This window comes from Triplophysa dalaica, chromosome 3 (assembly GCF_015846415.1).
Source record: "Triplophysa dalaica isolate WHDGS20190420 chromosome 3, ASM1584641v1, whole genome shotgun sequence".
NCBI classification, from domain to species: Eukaryota; Metazoa; Chordata; class Actinopteri; order Cypriniformes; family Nemacheilidae; genus Triplophysa; species Triplophysa dalaica.
Window position 1 is genome coordinate 27,949,566 of NC_079544.1, and position 13,278 is coordinate 27,962,843.

Consider the following 13,278-nt stretch of genomic DNA (forward strand, 5'->3'; position numbering starts at 1 on the left):
TCGCCATGTTGGCGTGCATGTACGGCCGTTGGTAAGAGCATCGCGTCGTTGACTCACTCGAACTGATGCCTTACTACACCACTGCAAGGTTACAATTCGCAGTAACACTCACTTGTGACTCACCCAGGCCAGTCAGTGTCACACCTCTGGAAATTGTGACGCAGCTCAGCGGCATGGCGTTTCGTGATAGAGAACCCATTCTGTCGACAAAACGTCGAGAGACAGACAGAAAGGGAACGTCTCGGTTGTGGATGACTTCATGCCACAATGCTTTGCCATCAGCTGCAGTGATCAAGAATGCCTCTCAGGTTCCTCAGCCAAAAAGGTGAATGTATGGGCATGCTATCTTCCTTTTATATCCATATGCATGGAGCGGAGACTGGCATGCCAGTACAATCGGAGATGATAGCTTTTCAAGTTCAAACCCTATTCTGTCCCTCCATCAGGAACGCCCCTGGCCATTCATTTATGTTTAAAAAGTATATAATTTTTGTTTTCTTGGACACAAATGGAAATGGTGTTTGTTGAAGAATTAAATTAAAATCAGCTCCAGTTACAGTCCATATCCAAGTAATCAATTGAAGTAAGACATATTCTCTGTGTTTATAGTGCTGTTATTATAGCGTGTATTTTTAAATGACAATTAAGACTTTTTAAAAACTTTATTTCTTGTTAAACGCACAACACAGAAAAGTCAGTGAGGAACAATAAAGTAGCCTACATGTCTTTTCTCCTTTAAAACATAGCCTTTAGGGTAAATATACATTTCAAACAAACTATATATATACACAAACATAAATAAAACATTGTGTTAGTTTTGTTTGAGGACATTTGTGGAGAGTCAATTAAACATGGAGTCTTAAAAGTCAAATGTACCATTTCCATAACTGTATCTGTGCAAAATTGATGCAATATATAAAATACCATGGATATGGTTTTAAAAAAAAAACCCAGACCTTAAGGAAAACCTCAATAAGCATTAGACCTGGGCTAAATTTCCTGATCCTAATTTTTTGCAGAAGTAGTTTGTCCTATAACAACCATTACTAATGATAAATATTTCGTACACTTACACTGAATAATAGTGAGCCATTCTGGTTGATTGTGATGAACAATAGACACACAGATGGTGTTGAGTGCAACCAGGCTAAGGACTATCCAATAGAAGGTGTCTGTTTTCACCATACGGCGAATAGAGATCCGCAGCATGCGTTCCTTCCGCCGCAGGTAAGCAGCAGGCCCTCGTCTTGCAGTTCGTATACCGACCCTTGGTCTGGGACCACCTGACACATACGAAACACATTATCAATAGTTTCATAAGATGGTTTGACAAAAGCACACATTACAACTGGAATATGAAATGAACAGAACCAAACTGAAAACAAAATCTATAATAATAACTAATACTTTTGCTGAGTATTATTTTGTAAATGTATTATTTAAAACAAGGTATTACAACATTGAGAGACATATATTTAATATATTTTTAATAGATATTTAATGATCAGTTTCTCTGAAATATCTAGCATATTGCCTAACCAACAATTCAACCTGACATCAACCGTACCATAACTTTTTTCTCCCAAGCCTAAACATGCCAGGATAGAATTAGTCCCCCTGGCTGAGTCTGGTTTATTCAAAGTTTTTTTTGTGCACTTACACACTTTTTTTAAAATGAAGGCACTATAACCGTGAGTGACTTCCTGACGGATGCTCCGCACTGTTGTTTAGTTAAAGATTGTTACTGATAATGCTTAATACTGAAGGTTCTGAAAGAATGTTTGCTGTTTCAAATGCTGTCACAACCGCCACAGAAAGCTCAGAAAAAACATTTAAAGCCATTTAAAGATTGTTCTGTCATTGCTCCGGCTACAGTCTGAACCTCTCAAAAACATCACAACATATTGTTTATATGCGTTTTTGTTTTTTTTGTTACTTATTTTACAGTGCATCATATCCAGGGCTATGCAAAACATGACTGCAAAATTAAAAGTGAAATTCCGTTGTTTTTACAAAAAACACTCGCAGCTGTGGAAAAATTCCATGTTAACAATTTAAAACGGTGAAAATTGCAGTAATTTTTTGTATGTTTTACAATGCTTGAATTTAGGTTACACTCAAAAGTGTTGTATTTTCATCAACTCTTAGTTGTGTGTGAACTTATTTCATTTGACTCCACTAAAAAGTTCAACTGTAAAAATTGTAATTGAAAAATTATTTTAAGATATATTGATAATTTAATCCTTACCTTAAAAAAATGGTTTTAAATTATTTCACAATAAAATTGAATGTAATATTTAAATATTCAATATATTTGTGCACTGTTTTTAGAGTTAACCAAGTAAAAGTTGTTGCTGTTTTTAACAATAAATATCATTTTTACAGGAGAGAACAACAGAAAAAGAAGAGGGAAACAGAAACACAGAACAAGATGTTGATGTTTTTTTTTAATGGAGCGATTTTAGTCTAATTAAAAAAAGGTACGCAGAGCCGTTTTCATTGAGTTGTGTACTCTCCGTGGTTATAATTGGTTAGATGGTAAGCTTGAATCTGATTGGCTAAAGAGACTAACAACCCACGTGAAAGTGCTGCCAGAAGAGTCTCAAAAATACACACACACACTAAAATTTGAGGCCTTTTTGACATGAGTGATGTTTGCACATTTATAATATTCTGTCATGTTAAATGTAGCTCTTTCCTCTCCACTGGGTGGCACTGTCACGCTAACACTGCAGCTATTCAGCAGAGATATTGGGTGGTCCTTGCATCTGTTTCCTGCAGACATATGTACCCGGCAGATCCCTACGCTCTGCAAACGAACAGCGTCTTGTGGTCCCATCCCAAAAAGGTAAAAAATCTCTCTCGCGTACCTTCTCTGGAACGGTTCCACCTATGTGGAATGATCTGCCTCTTGCTACAAGATCTGCAGATTCTGTGTCCATCTTTAAGAAACGTCTGAAAAAACATCTCTTCTGTCAACATCTGACTGATCTGTTCCAACTCTATTTTCTTCTCTACTCTTTAAAAAAAAAAAAAAAAAAGAATGAATGAATGAATGAATGAATGAATGGTTCTGTATACTGTGTTAGGTTATATGAGACCAGTCTTCTTCTTTTTTGATTGCACTTATGCTTTTGTTGTCCTTATGCTGTCCTAATTGCTTCCATTGCTCACCCCACCTGTAAGTTGCTTTGGATAAAAGCGTCTGCTAAATGACTAAATGTAAATGTTTACGCTGTGTTATGCCCATAAGAAGCATTGCTTGCAAGTTCATCATTTTAGATTGTTATTTTTTATGTTAATGTACACCTTGTGTAACGAGTATTGGATCTCGTATTATTTGAATCTATGTAAGCATTTTCTATTTCCTTTTCAGTTTTACAAAGATTGTAACCGTAATTGAGAAAACAACACAATTGTACTCAACAAATAAAAAGGAAATGACTTCCTATTCTGAGTGGTCTCAAACAGGCCCAGGTCACGCCCCTACTGAAGAAACCAACATTGGACCCTTCTACTCCCGACAGTTACAGACCTGTCTCTCTCCTCCCATGTATAGCAAAAACACTTGAAAGGGCAGCTTTCAACCAGGTGTCTTCCTACCTGTTCCAGAATAAACTACTGGATGACAAGCAGTCTGGCTTCAAAACAAACCACTCCACTGAGACGGCATTGCTATCGGTCACAGAAGCACTGCGGCTAGCCAAGGTGGAATCTAAATCCTCTGTCCTGATTCTGCTAGACCTATCTGCAGCGTTTGACACTGTCAATCACCAGATACTGCTAGCAACCCTGTCATCACTAGGAATCACAGGCTCTACCCTCCGCTGGTTCAAATCCTACCACTCCGACATATCCTTCAGGGTGTCATGGAGGGGCTCGCGGTCCACGGCTCACCACATGATCACTGGGGTCCCTCAGGGGTCGGTGCTTGGACCACTGCTTTTTCCCATCTACAAGACATCACTGGGACCCATCATACAGGCACATGGCTTCTCATATCACTGTTATGCCGACGACACCCAGATCTACATCTCGTTTCACCCAGACGATACCACTGTAGCAGCTCGAATTACAGCCTGCCTCAAGGACATCTCAGCTTGGATGAAAGAACATCACCTCCAGCTGAACCCTGCCAAGACCGTACTACTCGTGTTTCCGGCACACCCTACGGTCCAACACGATTTCAACATCCATCTTGGCAAAACCACAATCACCCATTCCAAAACAGCCAGGAACCTCGGAGTCATATTTGATGAACAGCTGTCCTTAAATGATCACATATATGCGATATGCCTTATTCGACATTAGAAAGATCAGACCATATCTCACGGAGCATGCGGCACATCTCCTTGTCCAGGCCCTGGTAATCTCAAGGTTGGACTACTGCAATGCTCTCCTTGCTGGTCTTCCTGCAAAGGCTATCAAACCACTTCAGCTGGTTCAGAACGCAGCAGCACGCCTCGTCTTCCAACAGCCCAAAAGGGCTCACGTGACTCCCCTTTTCATCTCTCTTCACTGGCTACCGGTTGCAGCCCGTATCAGATTCAAGTCACTAATGCTTGCCTAAAGGACTATCACTGGATCTGCACCGGCTTACTTCCACACTCTCCTGCACTCCTACACCCCATCGAGATCCCTGCGTTCAGCAAACCAGCGGCGGCTTGTATTGCCTTCCCATAAATCGCTCTCCCGCTCGTTCTCATTCACAACTCCTTCCTGGTGGAACATTCTTCCTAACTCTGTCCGTTCAACCACATCTCTCACAACATTTAAAAAACTACTTAAAACCCACTTAAAACGCATCTCTTCTGTGAATACTTGACAGACAAATGAGAAAAAAAAAACACTAACCCTTTCTCTCAACAGGTAGTGGTATAGCTTTTGTTGAAACCAGTAACTTTGTATTGGCACCTAATGTATTATGGCTCCTGTATGAACTATCGCTTATTGCTCCTAAACTCTTTGTAAGTCGCTTTGGATAGAAGCGTCTGCTAAATGTAAATGTAAATGTAATGTGGTCTTGAAGCCTCTTCACCTCGTGAAGAATGCACATTCCATGATAAACTTTCAAAATATTTGTGCACAGTTCTACGTCTGTCAATTGTGCTGTATTTAGCGTTAAATGTATTTAACGAGAATATTATTTTATTTTACACATGCAAATAGTTTTTTGTGAATGAATATATACCCTTTGTGGATGTGAATTTGGTTTTATGAATATGCAATTGGCAACTCATATGTGCACCGTGTCTTGAGCGAGAATAATTAATGAGACTAAAATCGCTCCATATTTGTTGAGTCACCATTATGGTTGGTCATGACTATATTCCTCAGAAAGAAACTCTAAAAGATTTTTAATCCAATTATGCCAAATAAAAAATGAATGAATCAGCCTGTTCCCTTTCTGCCGGTCTCTCAACGTTGTGTCATTCAGATTGTCATTCAGAAGTTGCGGTCATGGGTGGCTGTCTTCCTACGGGAACCAGACACCAATTCGTCTGCTACCCGGGCTGTGACATCTGTGGCTACGGCCCCGATGTCCGCCTGTATTAGCAGCGTCAGTGATGTGGGGACCTCTGCGAATGTAAACCCGCCAGGCAGGTGTTCAAGGTCTGATCGCACCCCGATTCGCTCTTCTGAACGTTCCCCAACTGGGCGGTGGTATACCGTCCAGATCCTCAGGCACGCACTTGGAAAAGATGCGTGACGTAGTTGAGATGTCGCTTGCAGCATCGGAGGGAGACTGGCATCCGACTCTGACGAATCCGAGCTCCCCCCCCAGGGGGTCGAGCTCAGGAGGATGCAGAAGTGATGTCAGCCATGCTAACCCGGGGATACATGGTTCCTGGGGTCGGAGCGTGGTGCAAACCGCGCCCACCCCGGGTGCCATTTTTTTCCTGGAGGTGCATGAGGAGCTGTGTAACACTTGGAGCGCTCCACTCACGGCCTGCTCCAGTAAAACCAGCTCCGGCTCCCTCACTTCCCTCGATGGTGGTGCAGCCAAAGGCTACGTCGAGATCCCCCGGGTGGAACATGCGGCTGCAGTGCATCTGTGCCCGCAGACGGCTGCCACCTTGGGGAATCGGCCACTCCAACCGTCCAAGGCGTGAAGGACTTCGGCATCACTGGTGTCGAAGCCTTGCGCTGCCGTAGGCCAGGCTGCCTCCTCTCTCTACGCCATGGCCATCCTGCAGGTATGCCAGGCCAAGGCGTTGAGAGAGCTCAACGAGGGTAAGGCCGACCTGGGTATAATGCAGGATTTCCGTGCTACCACTGACGGCATCTCTGCTTCCCGGCAGCCCAGGACCCCTTCGACATCGGCTCCTGTTCCTGTGCCCCCACAGGCGGCACCCCGGAAGCGGAGGTCGAGGGGGAAACCTGGGGCCCCAGGGAAGACCCCAGGGAGAACAACATCGGGCCCGACCTTCACAGCTACGGCTCTGATCGGTCGGTACGGGACGGCTCCTGCCTTGTCAACAAAGCCGGACGCTTTTCAAGGCCTGGCACCCACTTACTCACAAAGAGAGTTTTCTGTTTCCCCTGGGTGTTCCTTCTCGCCGATCGCACACTCCACTGGACTGTGCCCGGCAAACCCGACCTCACACCCTGGCGAGGAGTGACAGCTGCTACCACTCTCAAACCGACAGTGCATGCAGCTGTCCCGCCAGGCACGCAATAAGGCGGAGCAAACCTTCCCTCCGGGGAACCCCGCGACATGGTTAGCTCCGCCAGCCATCGAACCACCCTCCGTGGGAATGGTGAAGCAGACTGTCCCCTTGGTCCCCCTGTCACAGTCCCTGGGAGCTCGAGAGCTGCCCACACTGTCTCGGTGGCTAATGAGGACGGTCCGTCTTGGTTACTCGATCCAGTTTGCCAGAGACTCTCCCATGTTTTGGGGCCTCATCTCTCCCTCTGTCAGAGGCAGGGACGCCTACATACTTCGGGTAGAGGTCACACCCTTCTGGCAAAACAGGCATCGAGTTTGTCCTTCAAAACCAAGATGTTCAGTGGGTTACAACCCGCACTTCATCGTTCCCAAGAAAGACGGGGGGGACCTATTGCGCCCCATAGGTCTGCGTACCCTGAACAAAGCACCTTCACAAGCTGCCTTTCAGGATGCTCACGCAGAGGCGCGTCCTGACATCTATCAGGTGTCAGGATTGGTTCGTGGCAATCGACCTGAAGGAGTCCTCCCTTTCGGTCTGTCCCTGTCTACACGGGTCTTCACGAAGATCGTGGAAACCGCCCTTTCTCTCGGAGGGGAGGAAGGTGTGCGGGTACTAAACTATCTCAACGACTGGCCTATCTTGGCACCTAGATCGATTGGGACTCCAGTCTTAACCCCTGAAAGTTACTCCAGTCTACTCCCCTCCGGGGCAAAGTGGTGAACTTGAAGGCGCTCCCTATCGGGGAGGAAGACCCAACCCCATCCGTGTTGTGTCCAGTGTAGGATCTGGCTGATCAAAGGTTACCATTTGGGGCATCATAAAACACCATGACCTCTCAGTAGGGGTCTAACCGGCGCCAGCAAGTCTGATCCAACTGCACTCTCCTAAGCGTCCATCATTTGGTCAGGATAGTTTCTAACACCTCCCTTGGGACTTCAAAGAAGTCCCAACGGGGAGGATGGGGTGCGTCTCCAACGATGGACCATTTGGCCTAAAAGGAATGTGGCCTATGTTTTCATCTCCTCTTGATATAGTCTATCTTTTTCCTTAATCACAAAAAGAATGGTCTAATTGGATATACCTCTATATCTCCACGTTGTATGTTTGTCCCCATGTTATTCGTCCTCGCCTATAACCTCAAAAGCATGTGTGTTTAGTTGTATTCTGTTTATATTTTCATTCTTATTCATATTTTCACAAACTTCAGGTCAATGTACTTTTAATCCTGGCATGTTTTGGCTGGTCCCTGGTCGCGTACTCCGGGCATGTGCGGAGCAGCTCGCTGAGGTCTTCACGGACATCTTCAACCTGTCCCTCGCCCAAGCAGTGGTTCCAGCATGTTTCAAATCCACCTCCATTGTGCCCATTCCAAAACATTCCAGCCCGACATGCCTGAACGACTACCGCCCTGTAGCACTCACACCCATTGTTATGAAGTGCTTTGAGCGGCTGGTCCTGTCACAACTAAAAGACTCTTTACCATCCACACTGGACCCATACCAATTTGCCTACCGTAGCAATAGGAGCACAGATGATGCAGTGTCCATGGCGCTGCACTCCGTGCTCACACATCTGGACAATAAGGACACTTATGCACGCATGCTGTTTGTAGACTTCAGCTCTGCATTCAATACCGTAATCCCTTCCAAGCTAATCATCAAACTTGGAAACCTAGGCATTAACAATTCAACCTGCAACTGGATTATGGACTTCCTGACGAACAGGCCTCAGCTTGTTAGGTTAGGCAACATCTGCTCCACCACAACCACCCTCAACACTGGTGTACCACAGGGCTGCGTACTGAGCCCCTTTCTCTACTCCCTTTTCACACTCGACTGCAGGCCTGTGAATGGATCTAACTCCTTAATCAAGTTTGCAGACGATACAACAGTGATTGGTCTCATCAGCAACAACGATTAGACTGCTTACAGGGAGGAGGTACGGCACCTGGCCACATGGTGCTCAAACAACAACCTGCTCCTTAACACCTCCAAGACAAAGGAGATCATCGTGGACTTCAGGAAGGCGAAAGGAGGCACACACGACCCCATCCACATTAACGGGACGGCTGTTGAACGTGTTTCCAGTTTTAAGTTCCTGGGGACCCACATTTCGGAGGACCTGTCCTGGACCACCAACACCTCATGCCTGGTCAAGAAGGCTCACCAGCGTCTCTTCTTTCTGAGGACACTGAAGAAGAACCAACTGTCTTCAACTATCCTGGTGAACTTCTATCGCTGCACGATAGAGAGCATCCTGACCAACTGCGTCACAGTCTGGTACGGGAACTGTTCTGTTGCTGAGCGCAAGGCACTGCTGCGGGTGGTGAAAACAGCCCAGCGCATCACAGGGACTTCACTCTCTTCCATAGAGGACGTCCAGAAGAAACAGTGTCTGCGTCGAGCTCGCAGCATTCTCAAGGACTCCTCTCATCCCGCTCATAGACTGTTTACTCTCCTGCCTTCCGGTAGGCGCTTCAGGTGCCTCCGGGCAAGAACCAGCAGACTAGGAAAAAGCTTTTTTCCCAGAGCTGTTTCATTATTGAACTCTGCTCCCCACTGATTTCACTACCTCTCATAACTTTAACTTAATGCTGCTATTACAATGTTTACATTGCACTACAGGGCTGCCATGCATGACTGAACTGTACACACCAGTACTTCATGTATCTGCTCTACCGGACTGTTTACACACACTCAGCATCATTTGCACTCTATTCTGCTCACTTGCACACCAGGAATATTACACTGAATGCTCATTTGCACTAATGGACTACTCTCATAACTGCATTAACTCATCTACTGCACTGTAACTTTCATAACTGCATTAACTCATCTACTTCACTGTAACCTTAATAACTGCACTAACTCACCTACTGCACTCTAACTCATCTATTGCATTGCATCTATCGCATAACTAACTGCATCTACTCATCTATTGCACTATAGCTTCAATATCTGCACTAACTCATCTACTGCACTGTAACTGTATATCTGCATCTACTCATGTATTGCACCGTACCTTTAATAACCACATTAACTCATCTACTGCACTGTAACTTTAATAGCTAATGTCTGTAACTAATGCACACTCAAGTCACTTGCACTATTGTATAGTCTATATTGTTATCTGTTCATAACCTCCTGTACATTAATGTTCACAGTATATAGCCTTCTGTATATAATGTTCATAGAACATACCGATTGTCATATTTTTATAGTACATGCCCATCGTAAATTATTTTCCTAATATCGTATTCTGTATTTATTCACACTGTATATCTGCACTTGCTAATTGCACTTCTGGTTAGACCTAAACTACATTTCGTTACACTGAACTTGTATATGTGTAATGACAATAAAGTTGAATCTAATCTAATCTAATCTAATCTAATCTAATGTTTTATATCTAAATGTTTCTCTCTTCATTCCTTGAAAGATGATATATAGCAAAGTAATGTGTTTTATACCATCATTTTATGTCATTCTAAGAGTTTTACAGTGCCAAACTTCTAAGTGATCCTAAATGCAAATGAGCTAATAAGCGAAACAAAGAAACTTTATTTTTAGCCTAAAATCATCTGATCGCATTGGATCGCCCACTTTGGAGGGGCGTGAAACCCCCAGGCTTAAACGGAGCAATCGAGGCTCTTCCGTGTGTTCGCGCGTTCCAGTTCAAGAACACCTCCTGAGACCTGTCTCTCTCTTCGGAGACAGTTTTTCCTTTCTGCAAAATTACTTCGGCTAACTTCGTCTGCCAATCCCGGCTCTAAGAAAGAAGTAGACGGACTCACCCGCTTGCTTTGAAACCATCAGGACTCTGAGAACACTTTTCCACGGGCACAAATGGTTGTCCTCGATGGTTCATGCAGATGTGAATAGTTGTTTGTAATACTGCCACTCTTTGCTTTGTCTATTTTCTTCCATTTTCTTTACTGCTTTTAGGTTTCATGTTTGTTTGTTATTTCTTAGTTAGTCGGTTTGTTTTCCCTTTAGTGTGTTCAATAAACCTGCATTTATCTGCACGCTCGAATTGTTGCTGTGTTTCTTTATCACATATCAACGTCACTTAAACTGCTTGATTTCGTTATAATTTCTGGAGCGGTACTGTACTACATGTGACATGTACGACTGCCATCCGGGGGGGGCGTAGGCCTGCGAAAGCACCTTTCCACCCTTCAGTAGGTTGGGTCAGTGTGCTATCTACCTCTCTTCTTAACCAAACATATGGCTAAGAACAGGTATCTCACAAACCTCCCTTCTTACCTAAATACTGGTTAAGAACAGGCCATCCATCCATCACTAAGCAAGCAGTCCTAAGAGACGTCCTCTCGCCAGTAGAGAGCTAAGGCCTCCGTCCGTGAAAGGTTACTGGTCAGGGCTGTACCCATCTTTCTCCAAGAAAGCTCTGGAACCCCTCGGCCACCACACTGGAAGGTTACAGTTTCGCATCGAGCTGACACGCCCAGGCCTGTTACCGTCGCTTCGCTAGAGATTGTGACGCGATACAGCGTTGTGGTGTTTTCCATAGGCAACCCCATCTGTCGTTCTCTACACAACGTCGAGAGACCGACAGAAAGGGAACGTCTTGGTTACGTATGTGTAGAAAGGTTCAATGTCTGAGGAAGGAAGGAGTCGGGGTCGACGTGGCTTGGAAAACGTTAGTATACTTTCATTGCTGCAATACTTCCGGGTTGCAGACCCGCTCACTTATTCACTGACAGATACACACACACTCTTTGGTTGTGACTCTTTCTTTCCTCCGGATACTCCTCGACGGTAAGTTTCCTTGCGTCCGGTTTCCCAGCCTGGTTTCTCTCTCTCTCTTGCTCCTTCCGTCGCGCCTTAAATGCGTCTCCTCGCCAATTACTAGAACGAGAATCAGGTGTTTTCACTAAGCCGTTGATCTGCTTACTTACCGTCATTCTCCCGACACGCCCTCTCGCCGCAGACCGCGTCAAACCACGCCCCCATTGCCACAGTATGTAACCTCAGTTCCCTGATGGAGGGAACGAGACGTTGTGTCCCTTATGCCACAAACACCTGAGATGGTGGTCTAGTGGGTTAAACCACTGAACTGGTAAATCAAAAGGTTGCTGGTTCGATCCCAGCAGCCACCACCAGTGTGTACTTGAGCAAGACACTTTACTCCATGTTGCTCCAGGGGGATTGTCCCTGTAATAAGTGCACTGTAAGTCGCTTTGGATAAAAGCGTCTTCCAAATGACTAAATTAAATTAAATTAAATTGAATTGAATTGAATTGAATTGAATTGAATTAAATTTAATTTAAAATTAAACACGTATCGTATTCTTCTGTAGTCGTGAGAGGCTCTCAGGCTCTTCAGAACAAGAAGTAAATGAATGCTGCACGCTGGCTTCCTTTTATACCGGACATCCGGGGGCGGAGACCGGCATGCAAATTTCATTCGCCAAATTTCATTGGCCTTTTCTGTAGTAGTCAGAGTTGATTGGTTCAAGGGCGAACCCCATCTGTCATTCTCGACACAACATCCCGTTCCCTCCATCAGGGAACTGAGGTTACATTCGTAACCTAGACGCTAATCTCAACAGCGGTGACCATCAAATAAAAAGTTTCTCGCCGCAATACAAGCTTTTCAGACACAATGGAGGAGACACGGTTAAATACAGGAGAGTGGAGGATAAATAGGACAAGTGTCCAAAACGAATTTCTTCAATCGGGACAATTCTGATTGTGAAGATTTGTGGGTTAAGTTTATGTCATTTTGTTTACATGTTTGTGGGGTTAATGTATTGGAAATGTTTTCTGTTCTTTTTCTAGTCTAAGGTGCACATTAGATTCCAGTCAGTTATTTTCATCTCTTTACTTTATTTAGAAGTTGTGTTAATTCTCACACCTTTGACTCTGGGTTCATGGCTGCAGCATGGTTCTGGGGGGCGGGGTCTAAGAGGGTGTGCGGCTTTTCTGTTTCCCTTTTTATTTGATCCTCAGTAATTATGGGTAATGTAGGCTTGGTTCATTTATTTGTAGGGGGGTTTATGTTGTGTGTTGGGTAAATGGTTTATTCTTGTTGTTGCTTTGGGTTTTAGTTTCACTTATTGGGAGGAAAATTTACTTTGATGTAAAATCATTTATTTAACTTGTTTGTTAATTCTGGTTTAGTTTTACTGTTTATGTATATGAATTTCAATTGTCACCCATTTAGTTAAATTGCTTTGATCCTCTGGGTAGAAAAGGCTGCCTCTCTGTGTTTTGGGGAGTGCTGGCTGGGCCCCTCCGTGAGGAAATCATGAATCATGAAATCACATTAGAAGTGAATTTCACAGTTTTTCACTGCAAACCGATTGAAGGTATGAAAACAGGCGTCTCATTTGGAAATAGAACTCGTAGCAGACTGATAGATAGATCAGGTTAGGGCTTCACAATTCATTAATATCGCTTTTAATATAGTCTGTATATATAGTAATAGACTTTAATAATATATTTTTTTTATAATAGTCTGACTAAAATCTCATAGACACCTAATGCTGCGTAAACAGCGTAAACAGCGACTCTGTGTTGCCAGTCTCTTGCTACAAGGTTGTTAGAAGGCGTTGCTAGCTTTGGTTGCTCTAGTAATGATTATAA

General features: G+C 44.2%; 1 protein-coding gene across 1 annotated transcript in view; it reads right to left on the reverse strand.

The window, feature by feature from the left end:
• The window catches only part of cacna1eb (calcium channel, voltage-dependent, R type, alpha 1E subunit b), a 177,864-nt gene that overhangs the window by 100,191 nt on the left and 64,395 nt on the right, over positions 1-13,278 (reverse strand). The window contains exon 11 of the mRNA XM_056742725.1: positions 1,074-1,283. Within this exon, the coding sequence (XP_056598703.1) occupies positions 1,074-1,283 (210 nt within the window). The remainder of the gene's footprint in view (positions 1-1,073; positions 1,284-13,278) is intronic.